Source organism: Micromys minutus (genome assembly GCF_963924665.1).
Source record: "Micromys minutus genome assembly, chromosome: 25".
In the NCBI taxonomy this organism is placed as follows: Eukaryota; Metazoa; Chordata; class Mammalia; order Rodentia; family Muridae; genus Micromys; species Micromys minutus.
In genome coordinates, this window is record NC_137960.1 from 4,034,479 (window position 1) to 4,059,100 (window position 24,622).

Sequence of the window (24,622 nt, forward strand, 5' to 3'; positions counted from 1 at the left end):
GCAGAGTAGCTGCTCTACAACAAACGAGGTTTTGTTGTTGTCTTGGGACACTATCACTATGTCTGTCTATCTGCCTGTTTCCCCTTCCTCCTCTCTTTCTCTAGCTTAGGCTAGACAGGTATTCAACATCTACCTACCTTCATTTCCCCAATACTGGGAATCCTAGCACACTGAGCTTCCTCGGCCTCATACCTACAGGCTTGTGGCAGGCTGTGGTGGCACATGTCTACCGTGGTGACATCGTCTATAATCTAGACTGAGGAGGCCTCATAAGGTAGGAAGATGGAATGCTTGAAACTAGTCTAGCTATAGAGTAAGACTTTATCCCAAAACAAATATAAATACCCCATATAAATAGCTGGGTAGGCAAACTCTGAGCTGTAGGCCAAGCAGAACTATACAATAAGACCTTGTCTCAAAACAAACAAATAAAAGATGCCTGACCCAAGCCTGAAAACTGAGTTCAATCCCAGGACCCACAGGATGAAAGAAGATGGTACAACCCAGAAACAACTCACAGACTGTGTGAAGTTCAACAAAAAAAAAAAAAAAAAAAAAAAAAAAAAAAAAAAACAAAAAAAAACAAAAAAAGAATATATTTTAATTAAAATAGAACTGTATCACATCCCCCTTTCCTCCCTGCAGCCCTTCCTAGTCTCTCTCCTATCCCCTCAAATTAATAGCCTCTTTTCCTATATTATTGTTACATATATATATGTGTGTGTGTATATGTACCCACAAATACTTAATTACAACCTTAAAACATATATCCGAAATAAATTTAAAAAAAAAAAGAAAGAAGATGGTATAGCACTTGGGCATCCACAATATAAAAGAAATGATGTATTTAAGAGACAGCCACATGGCAGCTCCCAGCTGTTGCTAACTCCACCTTCAGAGGATAACACCCTCTCTTAACCTTCTTCAGCATCAAGCATGCATGTGTTCCTATCAAAATTCCCATACACATAAAGTTTTAAAATATGTGCTTATTTTTAGAAAATACTAAAGAACTCACAAAAATATCATTTTTCCTCCTGTAAATATGTAAGGCACTGGCATGACCTTAAATAACTTCGGAAGCTAGCACAGTATAGCACATGCTTCAACAGCACCTGAGAGGAGCTCAGGGAGACCTTGGAACCCCCACCTCAAAAGAATGAAACCAAAGCTGACCTGGTGGCCCAAGTCTTTAATCCCAGCCTGTCTACAGAGTTAAGTTCCAGGACAGCCAGGGCTACACAGAGAAACCCTGTCTCAAAACAAACAAACAGGAAGGAAAGAGGGAGGGAGGAAAGGAGGGAGGGAGGGAGGATGGATGGATGGAAGGAAGGAAGGAAGGAAGGAAGGAAGGAAGGAAGGAAGGAAGGAAGGAGAAAACAAACCAACAGAAGACAATATGTATGTTTGAAAACCACTTTTTAGTCTGTAATACTGATTTTCCATAATTCTGAGAAGACGAGGGAAGCTCAAACTAGAAAGATTTCTGGTGTACTTTAAAGAAGGAAAATTTTAAGGTGAAAAAGAAATTAAGCAAAGTTAAAAGCAAAACAAAAAACAAAAACAAAAAACCCCAGATATTGGCTAAGAGTTTAAAGAAGGCAAAACAAAACAGAAAATGTGAGCATGTTCCTGGGTCAGAGGAGCCTCCAAGGTAAGCAGGAGAGGAAACACCGTCTATGGCTGGACCTCAGCATCTGCTCAGCTTTCCTCAGGAGTCTCTCTGAACTCACACAGCAAAGGAGAAATAACTGAATCTGAAAGAGCAATCCTTATATAAAACTCTAGTTCAAAGCAGGCACGGAGGAGCACTGCCATGTTAAACAGTGGCCAGTCTAGGCTACAAAGAAAGACTATTTCAAACAAAACAAAACCGGTTAGCCAGAGTTTCCTCACCAGAATGAACTGAATTACAGAGAACAAGGAAACTGAATCTAAAGAAAGGTAATTTCCTGAAGTTTGCTCAGGGCTTCTGAGTTTTAGGTACTAAGAGTGTTAAGGCAGAGTCTCCATTAGACAGGACAGAGACACAAAACAAGGAAGTTAGAAGGAAAGTCGGTAACAGACATCTTATTTCTCCTTCGCGTGTCCAAGTCCCACAGTCACTGACGGACGAGTTAACAGTGCGCTTTACTTAGTGACCTTTTAGCTTTGCCTTTGAGACTGGGTGGCCGTGTAGTTCTGGCTGGCCCAGACTGACCACAAACCTGCAGCAATCCTCTATCTTTAATCCCTGAGTGCAGGATTACAGCGGAGTGCCACTGAGCTTTTATTAACACACCCCTTCTGAACTCAAGTGCACACGCCCGACCCTATTTCTCAACATGGTCTCAGTGCCTCACAAACAAACTGCAGTGCAATCTGAGTCCTGTGGAGGCACAGACATGAGTTTCCAAGGAGCAGATGCCACTGCTCTGCCCAACTACACTCCTCAGGCACAGAAGACACCTCTCTCTCCTTGGGCCTGGCAGAGAGGACGGGGTTCATGACAGCAAAGGTAGAGCTCCAGGGGAGAAAAACAGTACCCACAGTCTAGTTCCTAGTAGTAAACGAGAACTAAGACTTGTCTGCATATAGCAAGAGACTAAACCTTCTTCCTCTTTAAGACAGTTCACTGGTGTCTGGTCATTGTGCTGGTACAAGAAAATGTTACAGTAGTGCATTAGAAAAACTCAGTCATGCTATGTGGTGGTACATTTAATTCGAATACTCAAGGTAGAAGCAGGAGGATCTCTTTGAGTTCAACTACGGCCTGGTCTACAAAGAAAAACCCTGTCTTGAAAAACAAAACTTAGTCACAGCCATAAGCTCCAACATGCCCTTTGCTAACTTTTAAAACAAACAATTAACACACATATCCCCATCATATACTTACCAGAATTCTGGATCCGCCATGTTTTTATGAACTGGGTATCAGGGGGTATTGACTCCCCTTCTCCTATGGTGACATCTTCAACAAAGGACATGGAGGGCACACTGATATTTGGGCTCTCAAAGTCATAATAGGCGCCAATTGCTGCTTGTAAGTTCCTAGAGATAAAAAGACAAGAGACTTCAGTCCACTGTCTCTGCTGAGAAACAACTGGAAAAGCAGAACCAACAAACTTGTGCCACTTTCTCCTGAAGGCACTGCACAGAGGGTGACAGACCACTGTCACCTACATGAAACACAGACGCAAGGACAGAAGAACATTAAGAGTCTCTCCAAAGCCAGACACGGTATGACTCCAAACAGAATAAGTATGGCATAATCTCCAAAGCCAGGCCTATAACTCCAGGATTTGGACAAAGGCAGGGAGATTACCACTCTTGTTACTTTGTTTTTAAAAGATTTATTTTTTTATCATTTTAATTATGCACACACACACACACACACACACACACACACACGTGCGTGCGCGCATGTGTGTGTGCGTGCGCGCATGTGTGTGTTTCTACATGCATATGCACACAGTACTGCAGGCAACCACAGAGGCCCATAGGTTCAAGGTCTATCTTGTCTACATACAGAATTCCAGGACAGCTAGGAGCGACCCTACCTTCATAAAACAAAGTGAACCAACCCCTCATACCATTTTACTGTGGATGTGAACATGTGGGTGTGTCATGTACTCAGGTGGAGGTGCATCACACTCAGGTCACAAGGATTGTTGGCAAGCATTCCTAGCCACTGAGCCATCTGGATGGTCCAAGTTCCACTTTTTAAAAACTCTGCTGATTTTTTTGGAGTGTTCATACTTCCCACAGCAGATGCCATTATGCACAGCTTTATTTGACATTGGGTCTCTGTCACTATTTAACCAATCACTACTGAGTGTTTCTAAACTTCATCTTTTCCAGAGTTTCAGCATCTGTCACCCTGTATGTTATCTACAAGTCAGTCCCTTTATGTAGCACTTCTTTGGAGGATCTGATCCTCACTGCTGGGTACAACCTTCCTTCAACATCTGCAGCAGACCTGCTTCCCTGGGTTGGATCTCTGCTAACATAAATAACCCATCTCACTGACATTTAGAGCACTTTTCTCTTCCCTGGGTGCGGTGAGTGAAGCCTGTAAGCACTCAGGAGGATGAGGTAAGAGTTGTAGAGTCTGGAGCTAGCCTCAGCTAAATATGGTGACTGTACTGGCTGGTTTTGTGTCAACTTGACACAAGCTGGAGTTATCCTAGAGAAAGGAGTCTCAGTTGAGGAAATGCCTCCATGAGATCCAGCTGTAAGGCATTTTCTCAACTAGTGATCAAGGGGGGAGGGCCCAGCCCATTGTGGGTGGTGCCATCCCTGGTTCTATAAGAAAGCAGGCTGAGCAAGCCAGGGGAAGCAAGCCAGTAAGTGACATCCCTCCATGGCCTCTGCATCAGCTCCTGCTTCCTGACCTGCTCGAGTCCCAGTTCTGACTTTCTTTGGTGATGAACAGCAGTGTGGAATTGTAAGCTGAATAAACTCTTTCCTTCCCAGCTTGCTTCTTGGTCATGATGTTTGTGCAGGAATAGAAACCCTGACTAAGACACTGTCTGAAAAAAACAAAAATATTAAAGTGACCACTTTTTTACATTTGTAAGAGCCAAAAGCCAGGGTACTGGCAAAGAACTGAGATTCAACTTCCAGCAATCACCCAACCACAGGGCCGCTAATTACCTGGACCCCAAGCATGCATGTGGTATACATACTCGTACACAAGCAAAACACTCATGCACACAAAATAATCTTCCTCTGGCCTTCACACAGACCAGCATGCATATGCATTCACCATCAAGAAAGACTATGCGTTAGCTGGGGAGGAGACACAGCCTGTAAACCTGAGAACTCAGGGAGTGGAGTTAAGGTGATGAAAGTTCAAGGCCAACCTGAGCTACATGAAACCCATTCTCAAAACAGAAAAGGAAAGGGAAGAAAATAAAATACCATTTGTAACTTCCTTCTAGGAAGAGCCACTTGGCTAGCTGCTCCTAAGGAGCCAAGTACATAATCCAGAGTCCTCCCAACACAACAACATCCCATCGGGGCTGGTTCACGGCTCTAGTGTGAAAAACCAAAGGCCACAAAGGCAGTTTAAATAAAAATGTTACATAGATCAGAAGCATTTCTGGTAATGATATTAAGGGATTCTATCAGGATCCGGAAGCTGACCACCAGTTCTGTCGCACACAAGGAGCCGATCTGCATGCTTCTCAGAGTGAGCAACAGTGCTGCTCTTACCTCGCACACCGTAGGAAACACAGGTGCAGCCAATACCTTCTGGCTAGGCCTCTGCGCCTGCTTCTCCAGGTGTTTGCAGCTGCCAGAAAGGCAGACTATACTTAGCAAGGATCATGTGATGGCGGTGCATCACACTGAGCAGTAAGGACTGGAATTACAACACCAGCTGCCTGCTTGTCCCACGCACTTGATGAAATTTACATGGAGCAGAGATGGGCCAGGAGCCAAACTACACCTGTTCACTCCCTCTGGATACAAAGGCTTGGACCTTAGTCTTCCCAGCGGTTTCCTTTGTAGATAACAATGATCAAAACCATAGATAATGACTGTAATCCTAAGGTGGCCCACAGACAGACTCCAAGACAGACCAGCAATCAGCTCCACCCTTAAGGACTGAAGATCAGGTGTGAGAAAAGAAGCTTTGAATTTGTTCATTTGAAAACATTTGGTAAAAGTTGTGTCCATTTTTAAATAAAGACTATTTTCTGCCTCATTCTCTAGCAAACAGCCTGTATGGTCTTCTGCTGGGAGGGACAAACTCTTGCACATTCAAGAGAATCATTGATTCTCAGCCATTTGTGTTCCTGTTACCCATGGGTGTGCCATCAGGTCTCCCTGAGCACTGGAGAAACCAACTAACAAGAGCAAAAGTCACACTCCCTTACTAGGCAGAAACGGCTCCCCTTCCTCAAGCCCCTCCACCATCCCCCAATTATCTGACAGCCAAAGCAAGCAAAAGTGCTTCCTCACCCATACCCGCTTGGTACAGGTAGTTCAGCCAGAAAAGACAAGGGTTCTCTTAAAGCCTAAACTGAGAGGAACGGACTGGAACGAAGGGAGGTGACCAAGCAGATCACTTCCTAGACACAAGTTGAAAGCTGACTGCAGCCAGACACAGCTGGGCGAGCCTCCTCAGAGCTCCAGTCAGATTACTGCTCAGACCCTGGGCCAGCAACACTAGCTCAAGCAGCTCCCATTCAGTGCTAACATGTGTGCTCCTGTCTCCACACAGCACATTCTGCTCCTGGTGACCAGAAAGGAAGAAAGCCTCCGCCCAGTCTTCCTCAGAGCTTCTAGGAGCAACAGTCTTCAATACAAGATGCTGGGCTGTGCTGGCACACACCTTTAATCCTATCATTCCGGAGGCAGATGGTTCACTGAGCTTGAGGCCAGCCTGATCTACAAAGGGAGTTCTAGGACAGTCAGGAGTCAGGGCTGTTACAAAGAGAAATTCTGTCTCAAAACCAAACCAAAACAAAAACCTGACAAATTACCACACTGTGGAGTGCGTGCTTTATCCCCAGTGTGTCCTTTGCCCTCAGACCCACATTCCAAGGCACACTGCAAAGGGAGATCAAGGTGCTCACCAGCAGACCTTCTCTGGCCAAGCCTCATGTTTGCTTTCACTCACGGGTAGGAGTCTGAGAATGAGACATATGGCAGGAAGGCACTTCCTGTGGAAATGGAAAAATAGGGCCAGCCAGAGTTCAGTCCAGATGCAAGCTGCTAATTACTGAGGTGAACTTGTACATGGAAGCCACACTGGTATAGTAATTTACTGCAATGCAAAACCCTAAGGCAAGGACTGTGTGCTGCTGTGCACTTGGCTGTGTACTCAAGAAGAGAACACCAGGACAAAAGCACTGCACTGGTAACTTGAGGCTGCACTCTATAAGTCACTTCCGTCATAGACCTCTGCGTCCAAAAACTCCCGTTTTGGTCAAAAATGCGGGTTTAGAATTAACTCCTTTTGGTCCCTGGACTTAATTTCTTGAAATGTTTTACAATTGATGTGTTTATGGTAACCAGTTTCTGGAAATGTTGAGACACTGTGAGGAGACACGAAAATGTGGAATACCCCAAATGCCCCAGGATGACAGCACAGAGCACGTTCAGACACAATGCTCCTTACAAACAGTTTTGGTTTGTCATGAAATTCAGACAGTGAGTTAAGATATGATCAGATAAATCTACAATTAAGCAGAGTTTCAAACGGATCTGACCCTAAGACTGTCAAAGAGCTGTTTCCTAGTTTAAAAATATAAAGAACTTAAAGTTGCCCAAAAATATCTGAATGCATATTCTAGTCTATAATGCAGCTGTTATTGCTGTAAAAATTAGGAAACATAATAAAGGCAGATGTTATGGGCTGTGCTGAAAAACATCATATACCTTTTACAGTCTTTGATCGAATGCTTCCCCTTGTCTAAGATTCCCTGCCTGTGAGATCTCTGCACAGTGCTCCTATAGGGACCAGTCTCCAAGTGGCTCAGTCTCATTTCTTCCAAGGAACATGCTGGCCACACCATCTTTGAAGACAATATGACTTGGCACACGCAGACCACAGTGCCCTCTACTGCGCACACGTAAGAGAATATCTGCAGAGGAAGTAAGCAACTGCATGCTCTTGTCTCCAAGCAAAAAGATAAGTTCCACAGAGTGTCAAACACCCAACGCTACTACACACAAACCAGGACCAGGACACTCAACTCAGCTGCAGTTGCAACTTTAAGCACCAGCTGCTGCACAGTAGCTATGAAACAGGTACCTTTAAAAAGCTACATACAGGATGGGCATAGTGGTACAGGTCTTTAATCTGAGCACTCGGGAGTGACTCTGAGCCCAGCCTGGTTTACATCTCAAGCTATAGACCAGTCAGGACTACATAGAGACTGTCTCAAACAAAACAAAACACAAAACACTGTAGCTCAGGCAGGCCTTCAACTTGGGACCCAACTTGCCTCAGCTGGGACTGTAGCTTTGGACTGCCAATCTAGGAGTCCTTATCATTTCAGGAGCAGATGAGGTTGTGCATGTGATACGTGTGATCCAGCACAACGGAGGCTGAAACAGGAGAAGCTGTAACATGGTGGTGCCAGTCTGGGCTACACAGTTAAACCCCAGGCCATCATGAGCTAGACAGAGGTGGACCTTGCTAAGACAGAGTAGCACAGAAAAGTGGCCGTCTATGCTGCAAGCCCATCACTTAAGAGGTGAACTCAACAGGCTCAGGAGTTCACAGCCTGTGCCATACAAGGAAGGCAAGAGGGGAGGGAGATAGGTAGAAAAGCTAAACAAGGAAGGAAAAGGGGGAAAAGGTGGTGGTAAGAACAAAACAGTGTAAAACCTTTATTTCACAGCAGGTGTGGTAGTGCACACCTGTAATCCAAGGAGGTAAGCCTGAGCTTATTAAAATGAGAGACTATCTTAGAGCACTGACTGCTCTTCTAGGGGTCCTGGGTTCAAATCCCAGCAACCACATGGTGGCTCACAACCATCTGAAATGAGATCTGATGCCCACTTCTGGTCTGACAGCTACAGTGAGCTCATATATATTTATCACATATAATAAAGAGAGACTGTCTCAAAAGAACCTATTGCCATTTACCCCCAGAAAGAAACTGTACCTTTAGAGAATGCTAGTTTTACTTCAAATTGACAGGGTAGATCATTTGAGGGGAGGGAACGCCTCAATTGAGAAGATGCCTCTATAGAACTGGACTGTGGGCATTTTCTTATGATTGATATAGGAGGAATCAGGCCACTGTGGGTGGGGTCAGCCCTGGGCTGGTGGTCCTAGGCTCTGTAAGAAAGCAGCCTGAGCAAGCCATGAGGAAGTCAGGGAGCCTCCTCCATGGCTCTGCATCCGCTCCTGCCCCAGGTTCCTGCCCTCGCTGCTTTGAGTGATGAACTGGAAATACACACAAATGTGAGTGACACTCTTTCCTCCCAAAAACCAACCCTATCTCAGACTGCAACTAACAAAAGAACGAGTAAGTAACCTTTGTGCAACCATCTGATAAAGAATTCAGGTTCATCCCTGGATGCTGTGGGCTGACAGGCTGCTGAGGTTCTCAGTGTTTTCACAGGTAAACACTGCCAGTCAAGCATTCAACCTCACACAGCATTTGGCTGGAAGACAAACAGCTAGCCATTATTTCTAACAAAATTTATGGTTCGAAATCTAATGATACTGCAGCTTATCAACAACGTCGGACACTCAGAGGTGGCAAGCTTAAACTCTACATACAGGTTTAAAAAGAAAAAAGTCCTGGGATGGAGAGCAGTCAGTGGTTAAAGCATTAGTCACCGATGGGCAGCACCCACATGGTGGCTCACAGTCCTCTATCTAACTCCAGTCCCAGAGATCTGATGCCCTCTTCTGGCCTCCTTGGGCTGCAGGCATGAAAACACACACAGTGGGCAACATACACAAAATAAAACATTTTAGAAAGTCCTAAATTAAAGATTAAGGGGATTAACTGCCCTCTTCTGGCCTCAAGTGTACCAGGTATACACATCACACATACATGGTGCTCAGGCATACATGCACAGAAAACACATAAAAAGAACAGTAAAGTAAAGGGACATGATGACCGAATATACCTGATATTCTTTGTGAGGAACAAGCATGCTACACTGTTACTTTGGATTTCTGAGTCCACTACTTAGCTCAGGCTGATTTAGAACTCCTGCTTTAGCTTGAGAATCTTGAAGAAAATTATGGGTTTAAAAACAAAAATCATGCTGGCTGTGAACCACAGTCCCCTCCTGTAATCTCAGCTCAAGGCTGCTGAAGGGTCACTGTAAGGCTAAGGCAGCTTAGGATACACAAGGTCAAGGCCAGCCCAGGCCACAAAGGCTGCATATCAAAAACCCAAAGCTATCCAGACCAATGTATCCATAGGCACTCTAGGGACAGGCAGGAATTGGGAACCTGCCCATGCTGACGTTTGTGCTGACAATGATCTGAACTTATGAAGATGTCCTGTTTTCTCTGTGGGACTTAGAGATGGACTGTAGGCTGCCTGAGGCTCATCATAACTGTTGAGGAAAACAGAATTCATCCAGAAAAGACTTGCATGGGATACAGGACAGTATCAAGCTCTGGAACGGTTTGGCAGATATTCACAACCTGCCATACAAACTCCTAGGTATCTAAGTCTATACTAAGTCTCGTGAGTGAAGTGTTTAGAGCATTTATTCATCAGAGCTAGTGAGAGCTGGGCTGCTCAGTGGAGAGCACGTGAGTCCTGGACTCCATCCTTGGCACAGAGAAAGCAGGTAGGGTAGAAATGACAGGACAATCAAGAGACCAGTGCAAGGTGTCTGCCCAAGTCCACCCATTCTTCACACACACAATGTCTCTCCAGTGAAGATAGATGGAATCCTAGTGGGCCAGGATGAGCATGAACTTAATAAAGTCCCATCCAGAGGAGAGCCAGCAACATGCTACACTGTTGCTCTGCAATCCATCAGCAACAGGGCAAAGGCAGGAGGACCCCTGAATTCAAGGCCAGACTGGCCTACGGATCTGGGTTCTAAGACAGCTGGGGCTACACAGTGAAACCTCCTCTCAATCATAACAAAACAACTTAAAGACCACACTGAAGAGATCATCCAGACAACAAGAGGAAAATAAATACTTTTATCAAGAAGTACAAATAGCGCTATTGCTTTCTTGCTCCTCTTTCTCTTACCCTTGTCCCTCCTCTCCCCATTCCGTCCCCCCATGTGCTCATGGCCGGCCTCTACTCCTCTCCACTTCTCTCTCCCTCCCTCTACTACCCTCTTAACTCCCCTCCCTATGCCCTAAATAAACTATTCTATACTTAAAAAAAAAAAAAAAAAGAAGACGAAAGAAAGAAAAAGAAAAAAAGAAGTACAAATAGCCAGGCCAGGTGAACAGGCCTGTAATACTCTCAGCACTTAGGAAACGGAACCAGGAAGGATGACTGAAGTTCAGGGCCAGCCTGCTCTCCGATGCCAGGCAAGTCAGGACTTCATTCTAAGAACCTGAATAAAAATATCCTCGATAGCCTAGCATTTGGGAGGCCTTGTGGCAGGAGAAACATGAGTTTAAGGTCAGTCTGGACTATAAAATGAGGGGACTCAAAATTGAATAGGAACTTCCAAGGCCAATAGGAAGAGGGTTGTCTCTAATGGCAGGCCCACCAGGGCTGAGCAGAATCTGAAAACACAGAGGTGCACTGCAGTCCAGTGCAGCTATCAAAGGCTTCCAGAGAATGGAGAGATTATGATTCATTCAAAGAATCAAAACAATTACAACATATCAAGATCCAACCAGGCCTTCAAAATCCTGAGAAAAATATAACTAGCCTTCAAACAAACTGCCCAGCCAAACTCCTATCAATTATGGGTCAGAGGGTGAAAGAAGTTGATTCAGAATGCCAAAGCCTCAGATATTTATTTCCACTGCACTTGCAAAACGGCTAACATTGAGGGGACGGAAGATTTTCCAAGAAACATGCTCAGTCTAACTAACAGAATGAAGCCCAGGCTAAGAAACAGGCAGCAGGCCTGCAGCCCAACCAGGAAGACCAGTATGGAACTCAAGTGCTGGAATCCATCTTATTTTACTCTTTGAGAAAGGTCTCTTTCCTTCTCCCTCTCAGTCTCCTTTCCCGAACCTCCCCCCAACCCCCTCTGCATAATCCTGGTTGTCCTGGAACCCTCTCTGTAAATCATGCTGGCATCAAACTCAGAGAACTACAGGCCTCTGCTTTCTGCATGCTGGAATTAAAGGCATGTGGCACAGGCGTGGCACGGACTATTTTTTACTGTTTACTTTTATTTAATGTATATGGATGTTTTCCCTCATGTATGTCCGTGCAGCATGTATGCATGGCCCACAAAGGCAGAAGAGGACATCAGATCCCCTGCATAGTTTAATAGACAGCTGTGAGCCATCATGTGGGCGCTGAGAATCCAGCCTGGGACCTCTGTAAGAACAAAGCCTTTAACCACTGAGTCAGCTCTCCAATTTCTTAGAATACTTTTTATTTTAAAACATTGGAGGGGGAATAGGGGTTGACAGAACACTGTATCTGACTTTATGGAAAATAAATACACAGCTGAAAGGAACAAAGATATTTAATTTGAAAACCAAACCAAACCAAACAAACAAACAAACAAACAAAAGTCAAACAAAACCTGTAGTTAGAGCAGGCAGTGGTGGCACACAGCTTTGATCCAAGCACAGGCAGCAGGATCTCTGAGTTTGAGTTCAAGGCCAGCCCCAGATACAGGGCAGGCAGAGCTACAAAAAAGAAACATTAGGGAGGCAGGGGAGAGGCTGGGATAGGTGCTAAACATCTGTGTTAGCCAACTGGGCCGAGGTGATCACCACACACAGCACAAACCTATGAAATGTCACACAACCTATAAACACAACCATGCTTAGCTACTAAAATGGATTTTTAAAACAGCTGAGGAGATAACTCAGTGGTACAAGATTTACCTAGCATGGCCTTGGGTTAGCATTCCCAGTCCCTCAAAGTAAATGTATTTCATTTCTTTGCATTTGATGAGTCACCGAGGTACACCAGCAAGCCCTTTACATTCTGTCAAGGGGTGAAAATTAAGAAAGGTGAGTGTTGAACCTAGCTCTTTTCCTTACTGTGCAAATACTTCACATAAATTGAGGGGAAAAATTATCTCACACAAGTCATAGAAATATACAAATGACACAGAAAGATCTACAATCTCCCGGATCAAGTAGCTCAGCCACTTGTAACTAGATCTCCAGGGAATTGGAGACCTTCTGGCCTCTACTGGCAACCCTGGGATACGTTCATACAAACACACATCTTTTTGCAAATAAAATACATGGTGCACTGACACAGAGACAAAACACCCACACAAATTAAACCTAGTAGCATTAAAAAAAAACTAATAAACAGCAAAACAGTTCTGGTGCCAAGTGGGGAAAAAGGCAAAGTCTTAATAATTTCAAAATCCAGATGGCTGGTACACGGACATGATGCATCATGTATTTTTTTCTGATTATTCGAGAAAGCCATGAAACAGCACACTGGAGGCAGGAGAGGGCAAGAGCATCCGGAGTCCATGCCAGCCTTAACTACACAGTGGGTTTGAGGCAGCCCCAGGTTACATAAGGGAAAACAGGATGCAAAAACACCTTCCACCCCACAGACAAGCAGACCTGGCCAATCTTAAATTCAGAAAGCAGGCTCTCTGCTAACTGCCTCCTTAGCAAGATAAATTGCAACACTCTTCCAGGAGGGCATCTGGAGACATTCTAGCGAGCCCATGAAATAATGAGCACAACGTGGTGGCTCATGAGTCCCAGGCTTCAGTCCACGCCCTATAAAAATGGAGAGTTTGGTGTGGTTGTACACACCTGTAATCCCAGCACTGAGGAGACTGGAGGCAGATTACTGCCAACTCCAGACCAGCCTCTACACTGTACACAGGAAAACTAAAACTAAGTGACATTTTACAATAGTTAAAAATGGACAAACAATACATCACAGAAATGCAAATGAGGATATCCAACTGTCCCCCAGTGTCTGAGGGCAGATTCTGGCTGCCTCCACCCCCATGGACACCCAAACATGCTCAGGGCTTCTACGACTATGGACAGTGTCCCCTCCTCCCTTCTGGGTCCCCAGCACAGTGAGAAACAGGTGTTAAAGTACTGTGACCACCCAACAGCAGCTCAGAGCCAGCTCCAGTGTCAGGGTATCCAATGCCCTCTTCTGGTCTCTTAGGACACTAGGCATGGGCACGCTGCACAGACCAAACACTCAAACACATTTTCACCCCAATCCCTGCTAACAGACTGTGGGGCTGTGATGTAAGTGTTAAAGGGAAGGGATAAAAGCTTCCCTGACGAGCACTGACTCAGCAGTTAAGAGAGCCAGATCCTCTGGCACAGGGCTCAGAAGTTTTAACATCCTTATAGTAGCGGAAGATCTGATGGTTTCTTCTGGCCTCCATGAATACTGGGTACACAGCACACACAGATAAAACTCTCATATACATAAATATATCTTTAAAAAGATTAATTAGAAAGAAAGAACATTAAGATGTTTCCATAATGGAAAAGAGAAAAGAAAAACTAAGAGGCTACAGACTGGCTCAGTGGGTAGCGTGCATGCCTAGCAAGCCCAGCAATGTATGCACTGCCAATGGGGACAGACACCTGTAATCCCAGCACTGGGCAAGTGGAGACCAGAGCATGAGGAGAAGCAAAACAGAGCAAGAACCAGGCATGGCAGCGCACACCTTTAACTCCTAAGCTGCAGAAGTAGGAAGATCACCTGAATTGGAAGGCTTGTCTGGGTTAAGAGTGAGACTCAACCAGAGATTCTTTAGAAGCTTGTCTCATGTTGTCCATGGGCTGATGACCACAGCATAGTCATATACATATAGACCAAGTATGAATGCTCAGCAAATCTCCCAAGTACTAGAATCACAGACATACACCATCAAATCTGGCTAGTTATGGTATACCTATAAAGGAGCAACTGGAAGGCTGAAGCAGAAAGGTTCCATGTCACTAAAAGACAGGAACACAGCTGAGCTCTTATCAGTCACTGTCACGGCCCAGCAACCGCACTGGCAGCTTCCTATACCTAAGGGAAACGGGTGCTCACGATCCGAACAGGACAGACTGAGATGGGGAGAAAGGAAGAGAGCAGCCAGACACAAAAGGTCAAATACTTTATCATTCCATTTATAGACTAGTTCCATCTGAGGTAACAGGACTGAGGGCAGGTGCCAATGATGGGGGAGGGGCCTGGACAGGAGGAAGTGGGGCAATTTCATGAAGGTTGTGGCTGCCCCTGGGGTAATTGCTGTGAGGTACAGTGAGCCTCATGGAGTGACTGCTGGCTCATATCTGTAACCTCAGCAAGCTGAGAGGCAGAAGCAAGAGGAGCCAGTAAGCTTGCTGCCAGTAAATCCCAAAGCAGACTGGTCTATATATCGAGTTCTAGGCCAGTCAGGGTTACCCTGTCTCAAAACAAGACAGTCAATTTTACGACAGCGATTTTCTCATTCCTAACAATACCACCTGACTAAATAAATCCCTGTCCCCAAAACAATGCCACACTTGTCAATCTCATCATCCCTGTCCAAAACAAACACAACAGCCACACAAGGCTTTTCATATCCTGTACTGTGCTCTGAGATCTTATCTGTTATCTCAGTGTAGACTAGGAATCTTCCTGGGTATCAGGAAACTTTTCTCTCATGACTTCAGGTCCTGAATTTCCTATCAGAGACAAATCGAGTCAGGAGAGACACTTCTAGCTCTCTCACCTTTCGCTAGCAGCTGCCCCCAGGGGCTGGAGAGATGGCTCAGTGGTTAATGGCCCTTACTTCTACAAGTTCAGTTCCCAGCACCCACGCAGGGTGACTCACAAGTGCTTTGAACTCCAGGATCCAGGAATCCAATGCCTCTATCCTCTGTGGGCACCGACACTGGTGCACATACTGACACACTGATACACAAGTGTGCACATGTGAAATAAAATTGCTTAAAAACAAACAAAAACCACTCCCTGGTCGTTAGTTCTTGCTGCTGCATTCACAGTAGATGAACTCTGGGGTGACAGTGGATGGGAAATGGTAAAGAAGCCAGTCCTACAGCAGTGTGGTGGCTCAGTGCTCGCCTTGAATCCCAGCACTGAGGAAGCAAAAGCAGGTGGATCTCTGAGTGTGAGGTCAGCCTGGAATACACAGCCAGAGTTACACAAAGAAACCTTGTTTTAGAAAAAAGAAAAGAAGAAAAAAATATACCCCTGGGGCTGGTAAGATGGCTTGGTAGGTAAATATGTTTATGATCAAGCCTAATGACCTGAGTTTGATCCCCAAGACCTACCCTGTAGGAGCCAGCCCAATTCCCATAATGCACTAGGCATGCCCACTTCCCCATCCTCACAAAAATAAATAAAACGTAAGAAGCAAAAGACAAGAGCCAATCATGCTTCTGTAATGCAGTTCTTGTCTGTGACTGGAAATGCAAGCTATACATGAACAGCACATGTGAACACGTTCACCAAGACAGCAATGTACTTTTCCTATGTCTCTTTAACTAAAATGACACTCAGGAAGCCATAACTGGAGGATCAAGGTCAAAGCTGAGCTATTTAGCAAGAACCTATTTTGGGGAGAAAGGAGGAAAGGGGAGAGGTGAAGAGGCCCTGCCACTCCTCCACATTAAGCAGCTCAAAGCCACCTGTAGCTCCAGTCCAGACCTGCATCTCTCTTCTGTTCTTCAAGAACAGACCGAGAGCACACTCAAGAATCCATATAATCAATTTTTAAAAAGAAACCCTAAAATGAACATGTTCTATAAGCTTCATAAGCTACACAGTTCTATTAAAAGAGTCCCAGATTTTATGTGCCACTTAAAAAATAAGTGTAAAAGAAACCCCACAGCAGTAAGTCCCAGTTTTCTCAATAAGCATGCTAAGAGTAACACCATCAGACAGAGGAGAGTAACCCTGAGGGTCTAAACTGAAGCTAGTGTTTGGCACATTTTTCTTTTTCTCCTCTTAGTGTTGGGTTTGAACTCAGGGCCTCACCCATGTTAATTAAGCACATACCACCAATGAATGCTCCCTTACAAAAACATGCAATTGGTGGGGCGGGGAGAGGGGGGTGAAGCAGGTCTCATACATCCAAGGATGACCCTGATCCCTAATCCTCCCTCTCCAGGGATCAAGTGTGGGCCAGCAAGCCTGACTCATACCTATGTAAGACTGCTGAAATAACAAGCCTCATCTCTAAATCAGAGACTAGATCAGAAATGTATTAACTTAGGACTGTGACTGAGAATGGGGTTAAGCTCAGGACACACCAGGGGGATCACACAAAAGGAAACTCACTTCACATTGATTTCAGCTGTCTCTCTCTCTCTCTCTCCTTTCCTTAACAGGAGCTTCTAACAATGCTAACAGGAGGGCATTACTGTAGGTTTTCCTCACAGTTTGTAGCTCACCTGTAGCACGTCCTTCTAGTGTCCCCACAGTACACACCAGGGGTGGTGCTGTGCACCTATAATTCCAACATCTAGTAGAGGCAGGAAGGTCAAAAGTTCAAGGTTATCCTAAACTGAACAGCAACCCCAAGGCCAGCCTGGGATATGTGAAACCCTTTCTCAGTGATAAGAAAAATACCTGCTCTACCCATGGTAGTGAGCCAAAAAAATAATCCATGAAGATCCCTAGATCCCGATAGACAGCTTAGGATGTTTTAATACAGCATGAACCTAAGAATGTCCAACACTATCCCCAACTGTTATGAGGAAAAAATGACAGCCATGTTCACAAGTCAGTCCAATGCTAACTCCTAGATTAAGGCCCCTGTTGCTGAGTGTGGTGGTGCACACATTTAACCCAGCACTTGGAAGGCAGAAGCAGGAAGAACTTTGTGAGTTTGAAGCCAGCCTGGTTTACAAAACAATTTCCTGGATAGCCCAGGCTGCACAGAGAAAACCTGTCTCTAGAAAGGGTAAAAAAAAGGTATTTACGTTGAGAACTTTACCTCAACACAAAAACAAAAGACGCTTTAGAGAATAGAAAATGAATTTAAAGTCTCTACACTTAAAATGAGTTAAGATGGTAATGCCATTGCATGTATCTTGTGTTTTCTCTATATGTTCATACAGGACAAGGATTCACTTTGCCCAGACTGACCAGTGTGACCATCCCTTCCCCAGCCTTTCACATGGTGGATTATATACAGCACGCCATCTCCCACAGAGCATTTCTATTTTGTTGACACAGGGTTTCCCTACGCAGTCCTGGTGTCCTCTAACTCCCTGTGTAGTCCAGGTTGGTCTAGATTCGCAGAACTCTGCCTACCTCTGCCTCTCCAGTGCTGGAATTAAAGGTGTGTGTCATCGTGCCTGGATTCCTACAAATTCTTTCATTCACAGCCCACTTGCCATGTACGAAAGAAATTCCCCTGACAGGAAATACAATAATCTACAAACTATTCCATTTAGCTGTTTTGGTGCTAGGGCTTGAACCCAGAACATCGCGGATGCTAGGTAATACTCTAACCACTGAGCTACCATACATCCAGTCTTCAGTTTGGCATTTAGATACTGAATTTATTCATGTAGGGCATAGTCACTGATGACCTTTAAGAGGAAGTTCTAACATTGCTGGCAGTTTAAATAAGTGTTAGAAAAAAAAAATGCTCCATAAAAAAGAAAAATAAAGAAAAAGAAAAAAAGAGGGAAGGATGGGCTGGAGAGATGGCTCAGTGGTTAAGAGCACTGACTGCTCTTCCAGAGGTCATGAGTTCAAATCCCAGCAACCACATGGTGGCTTACAACCATCTGTAATGGGATCTGATGCCCTCTTCTGGTGTCTGCAGACAGCTACCGTGTGCTAATATACATAAAATTTGAGAGAAAGAGAGTGAGAGTGTGTGTCTTTAAAAAATGATGACACATGCTTTTGATCCCAGCATTGGAGAGGCTTAGGCAGAAGGATCTCTGAGTTCCAGGCAAGCCAGGGTTACAGAGTGAGACCCTGGCTCAAAAGAACCCAAAAAACATAGGACAGAATTATTTGAGAAGGAAGAACAGGCACCTGAAACCCAGCTCCTGGATGTGGAAGCAGGCATCAGGTGCTCTAGGCCAGCCCAGACTATGTATAACACTTCTCTATAAACGAAAAGGAAAGGGGAGTAGATAACATCTAAGACCAGTATGTTCCTTTTTTTTTTTTTTTAAAGCAAAATGTCAGTTTTTGAATACAATCAACAAAAATACTTTGGGAAACTCAGGGTCTTCATTTTAAAATAATGGTTTTAAACTATGTTGTGACTTTATTGTTTTGGATGCTTAATGTTAAAGCCCTACTTCATTCTACCTTTTGTCTGTATCTCAAATCTTACAACCCTTTGTCACTTGGAAGGCTTGAATGACACATTGTTTCTCTCTTTCCATCTGTCCCTAGCTATGTGTTAAAGAATGTTGTGTTATCTAATAAAGACTTTGACTGACTGATTGATTGGGTTCTAGAAACAGGGTTTCTGTGTGTAGCCCTGGCTTTCCTGCACTGGCTAGGTGGACCAGGCTTGCCTTGAACTCAGAGATCCACCTGTCTCTGCCTCCCACCTGCTGTGATTAAAGGCTGGAAAAACTACCTCGGCTCAGGGTACAGATCTTAAGGTCAATAGGTGTGGTTCTTTTTTGTGTGGTTCTGAGAACTTTTATTTCTTAATTAAAAAATATGAGTGGGGTGGTAGTGGCACACCCCTTTAATCCCACCACCCAGAAGGCAGAGGCAGGCAGTGAGTTTGAGACCACCCAGGTCTACAAAGGAAGTGCCAGGAGTTACATAATAGTGATTTTGTCTCATAAACAACAACAAATAAACCCAATCTTTATTTATCAGTACTTTGTGTGAGTACTGCATGCAGGTGTATGGAGGTCAGGTCAACTGTTGGTAGATCCGGGCTCTCTGTGTTTTGTTTTTTCCCAACACGGTTTCTACATGTAAACTAGGGCAGCCTGGAACCCAGAGATCCGCCTGCCTCTACCTCCGGAGTGCTGGGCCTTACACAACCACCGTCAGGCTGGGGAGTCATATTCTTGTTATTTTACTTAGCCACATGCCTCACCTGTTCCTCACATGCCACAAACCCTCAAACAGCCTCTAGGAGGGAGCACATACCCCTCAGGCATATAAAACCAACTGAGCTGGCTTTGTAGTCAATTTAGCTGGGACTGCCTGATGGCTCACACCTGTAATCCCAGTCCTCAAAAGACTAAGGATCAATGCCCCCCCCCCCCCCCCCACCGAATCTCTTCCGTATTTAAATGGTCAAGTCCGGAGAAACTAGGGAGAAAGTATGTTCTTTTCCTACCAACTGCCAAGCTTCCTGAAAAAAGGGGCTGGGACACAGACAAAAGAACACTAGGAAGCTAGAACTCTCAGACACTACTTATTCTAGAGCAATACCTACTCCTACATCCATCTATGTTACCTCTGTCTCAGTCATATCAGTCATAGGCTAGGCTCAGGATTGTTTTTGTTTTTTTTACACAGGCTCTCAATTTACCCTGAATGGCCTGGAACTTGCTATGTAGATCAACCTGGCCTCAACTCACTTAGACATGCCAGCTTGGGTCTCTGAAGTGCTAGGATTAAAGGTTCACATAGATGAAACCCATCTAGTTGGTGCTCAGAAAGTTAACTACATTCCCTGCACCAGATCACACGAACCTAACATACAAGCATGGGAGCTGGAGAGCCCTCTCAGCAACCAGAGAGCCTGAGTTCAGTTTCTAGCACCCACTACTAGCAGCTCACAGCCCAGATGTACCTAATACCTCTGGCTTCCACAGGAACCAGCACACACGCACATACACATAATTAGAAAATAATAAAAATAAACTTTAATTTTTAAAAGACGCACACAGAACCCACAAGTACTTGTTTAACTCTAAGGCTGTGCCCTCCATTCAATGCCTCTCAGTTTGCCAAACACTAAAATATCAACCCCATTCTTGCCATGATTTTTTTTTTAAAGATCAATAGTGAAAACAAACTTCACCTCTGGTTCTCATCTACAGGGGGAGGGGGAGCACTAGGCAGGAGGAGGAGGATAAAAATCTAAGCTTACAGCCTCTTTTCAGACATTGCTGCAGGCGTCGGGTGGACATGGAAATAAATGGGAGTTTGTTCAAGGGATGCCAAGAGAAACAAGATTCCACACGTCAGGGCACTGAACGTTCAACACAGGGCAAAGGGCATGCACTCCTTGCTTTCTGCCCAAATCCCGATTAGTTGCTTCACCTGAGAGCCTTTCAAACGCAAGGTCTCCAGTTCCTTCCTCACCCCGAGTGAACTTAACAATCCCTACTTGGAGACCAGGGGAAAGTCTTGCTTATCAAAAACAGCACGTGCAGTTTTAAGAGCCAAGACACTCGTCGGTACCTTGAGAGAGTCCCACTTCAGTCTGCACCAGCCAACTAACTACAACCCAAAAACCTACCATTTTCCCAGTGTTCTATCAAATAAGCCCTTTTATTCCCAATATTCAGTAAGCTTGTCAAAGTTCCCAAGACCAAGCCTCTGCCTAGGACTCCAGTATCTTCACAAAGTTCCTGCCTCCAAGATCGGCTCCTTCCCTCCACTTTCTGAAGACGTTTCCCAGTCCTTGTCGCAAGCCTGGCACTCTAGGTCCTCCATTAGATGTCTCCTCTCCCTGGGACAACTCTTCCTTCTCACCACACCTAGGGGATTATCACTGTGTTCCCTCCGCCCCAAAAGTCGTTTTCCCCCTTATCTCTGCTCAAATAGACACACACGCGCGATCTATTCGCAGCTCCGAGACCTCTCCCGCGCCCAGAGTTCTCCCTCAGCACCTAACACACTCCCCTCGAGTTTCCTCACAGTCCTGTCATCCTCAGCTCCTACACTTCACACCTATTTAAAAGGAAAACACCTCGCTCGCAACTTCGTTTCCTATGCATTCTACTCCCAGAACACACACTTTTCGTCCCAGATCGACTCCCTTAGCTTCCATCCTACCACTTCTCCCCTCTTCCCGTGTTTTTCGGGCCCGGACTCCCAGCCACCTCCTCGCCCGGGCCCTGCCCTGCCGGACCCGCCAGCGGGCTCGGGTGTTTTCCCCTCGGGGCCGTGAGGCCGCAGCCAGCAGGGTTGGCTCCGCGTGGGGCAGGCTCACCAGTTGGTCATGTCCAGGAAGAAGGCGCAGCCAGCCGGGTTGAGCTGGAAGCCGAGTAGCCGCTGGAACTCGGAGATGAGCACGTCCTTGTCTGTGGTGCCCAGGCAGCTGAACTTCTGCATGAGCTCCGGATCCAGGTCCACGTCCATGCCCTCCATGGCGGGGGGCCCGGACGCACAGCTTCCACCGCCGGGACCTGCTTCTCCACGGGCGGCTGCCGCGCCCGGGCCCGGGCCCACGAAGGGCGGCCCGCTGCTGGCCGGCGCCGCGCGCTGCTCCGAGACAGGCCCCAGGCCTCTCACCGCCTCATGGGCTGCGCGCGCCGCAACGCGCCGCACCGCTCGCTCCCTCTCTCGCTGGCTTTTGGGCTCGAGCTTCCCCCCCTCCCACCCCCCCCCGCGCCCGCCTCCGCTGCCGCCGCTGTCGCCGCCGCGGTTCGCAGCACCGCCGCCTCCGCCTCCTCCCGGGCCGCGCCCAACGCGCACGCGCGGGGCCGCCCGGGTCCCGCCCCTTCCTTTCCCGAAAGCCCGCCTTTAGTGACGTCATAACTCGGTGACGTCTCTCGCGTGACCTCACCGCGACGGAGCGGAGGGGCAGGAAATGGGAAGCCGGAAAGGGCGGCTCTGGGCGGGTCTCTGTCGTCGCGGGAGTCCCCACGCTGCGTAGGAGGAGTCACGAGTTTGGGATGTTTTTCTGAGACAACCAGCCTCACCCCAATTGGGATTGGGAACCAGAAGTCGTTTCAGGGACAGAGACGGGGCAAGGTCAAAGTGCAAAGGGCACCACGGGCTCTTGCTCTCAGAGGATTAATTTTTAAAAAGACACTTTCCCAAAGGATCGCAGCCGTGCACACTTAGTCTCCGGGCTTTGATTTGAGTTCCTCATGACTTCCTATGTTACTATGCAACCTTAGCATGAGGTCTCGAGAAAATAAAGGCAGCTTCATGCAAGCTTCAGTCACAGGTCAAAGGAACACTCCCCTTGCTGCCAGAACCAATCCTTTGCAAAGGAAGGGTCAACACCTGAGAATTTAGCAAAGCTTGTTCTTTCTCTAAAATCCAAGACCAAAAATGTAGATAGTGCCCTGTGTATGTACTAGTGTGAGGTTCCATTTGAATTTGAAGGACTAGAAAGCTGTGGAGAGACTCATCTGCCCATACTGTCACCCAGTGTTTTCTCAGTGTCACCTGTTATCAGATACAACTAGGTACAGAGATGGGGGTGGGTAAGAAGTGACCTGCAACGGGGCTTATGGCTTAAGAAGCTGTTTGGGTGCAAGCAAGAAGATCTGAGTTCCTGAGAGCAGCATAAAAAGAAGGCCTGGCTGACAGCCAAGGGTGGTGGCACCGGTTTCGCCCACTTGTATCCCAGCACTAGGAAGCAGGCAGATTTCTGTGAGTTTGATGCCAGCCAGAGATACTCTAGACCCTGCCTTTGAAAAATAATTAAATCACCCCAGCACTCAAGCAAGGGAGGGAGACCATCCTGGAGTTGACTTTGATCTCATCCTCCTCCCCCTACCTGCTGAGATAACAGGTTTGTCTCAAGACTACAGAAAAGACTCAACTGAAGTCAGTGGACCTGGGATGAAGCTCAGGAATCAGCTGGTGATTTTTATCATCGTCAATTTTAAGATCAGTGCCTTGAGCAAATGCAGTTATTGCTGATAGTTCAACCTGATTAAACGTTAACAGATTAAACTACGTTTACTGACCTGTTGGAAGTGCATCTATCTCAGGAACAGCAACTGTGAGCTCATGAGGAACAGAGCTCAGGGTGATCAGCATGACAGTGTATGTTCCTACCATTGGCAGTGCTTCAAAACACACTACTCTCTAGTGTGGTTCCTTAGGACATAAATTATCAAGTTAGCTTCATATCAATGCCTGTAATCCCCACAGTTAGGAGGCTGAGGATCAGGATGGGAGGCCAGCCTTAACTGCTTAGTCAGGTCAAACTGAACTAAGAGACAAGGTTACTCGAGACCTTGTCTCAAAAAAAAAAAAAAAAAAAAAAAGCCATAAGACAGCCTCCTATACCTGTGATCTCAGCACTTGGGAGGCAAAGGCTGGAGAATAAGGAATTGAACACGCCAGCTTCTGCTACATAGTGTATTTGAAACTAACCCTGGTGACTTCTTGAGACTCTGTCTCAAACAAACAAAACAAATCAGAGACAGACAGGGTGGTTTGTCTGTGATCCCAGTAAGGGGGATGGAGGGTAGGAGCATTGCTGTTTGTTCAAGGCCAGTCTGGCTACAGGATGAGTTTGAAGACTTTGAATAACGTATCTCAATATCTCAGTGAACTAAAACAAAAACTGGGAAAACATGATAGAGAATGCCAGTCACCTGGTCTGGCCTTAGAACATGCGACAGTGTACTCAGGGTGCGAGTGTGGATGGTTGGAGGGCACTTGGGGAGCTGGCTTTCTCCTTCCACTGTGGAATCTGAGGCTCAGGTTGTGGGACTTGTATAGCAAATGCTTTTACCCACTGAGCCGTCTCACTAGCCCAATAAATGGATCTCAGAAGGAAAAGAAGAGGAAATTTGAAAGGGTAAATTACAAAACGTTAAGTGGTGAGGTTATAGGATATATACATGTTCACTTTTGATGTTAAGGTGGGGTCTCACTGTGTAACCCTGACTCGCCTGGATATCTTGGGATCTAACTGGTCCTAAACTTCCTGTATAACCAAGGATGAGGATGACCCTCAACAGTTGTCCCCCTGCCTCCATTTACCAAGTGCTGAAATTATAGGCATAAAACACACCTAGCCTGTAATATCCTTTTTATTAAAGTTTATCTCTCATTTTTGAGTTAATATAGCAACTGCCCCATGTTGTTAGCTTTCCAAATTATTTTTCTTGTTATAAAAATATTTGGACCTCTCTAGGAAAGTCCCCAAGGTCAGAGAGAAGAATCTGGTTTTGGAAAGCTTC

General features: G+C 45.8%; 1 protein-coding gene across 5 annotated transcripts in view; it reads right to left on the bottom strand.

Annotated features, from left to right (window-relative positions):
• ILRUN (inflammation and lipid regulator with UBA-like and NBR1-like domains) overlaps nucleotides 1-22,054 on the bottom strand; it is a 59,230-nt gene extending 37,176 nt beyond the window's left edge. For 4 of the 5 annotated variants that reach the window (XM_080937778.1, XM_080937779.1, XM_080937776.1 and 1 more), the window contains exons 1-2: nucleotides 21,682-22,054; nucleotides 2,876-3,030 (exon numbers count right to left, since the gene is read on the bottom strand). In XM_080937778.1, the coding sequence (XP_080793904.1) occupies nucleotides 2,876-3,030; nucleotides 21,682-21,839 (313 nt within the window). In that variant the 5' untranslated portion in view covers nucleotides 21,840-22,054. Of the gene's footprint in view, nucleotides 1-2,875; nucleotides 3,031-12,457; nucleotides 12,561-21,681 lie in introns of all 5 variants that reach the window. The other variant, XM_080937777.1, reaches the window with a different exon arrangement.
• Nucleotides 22,055-24,622: the final 2,568 nt, after the last annotated feature.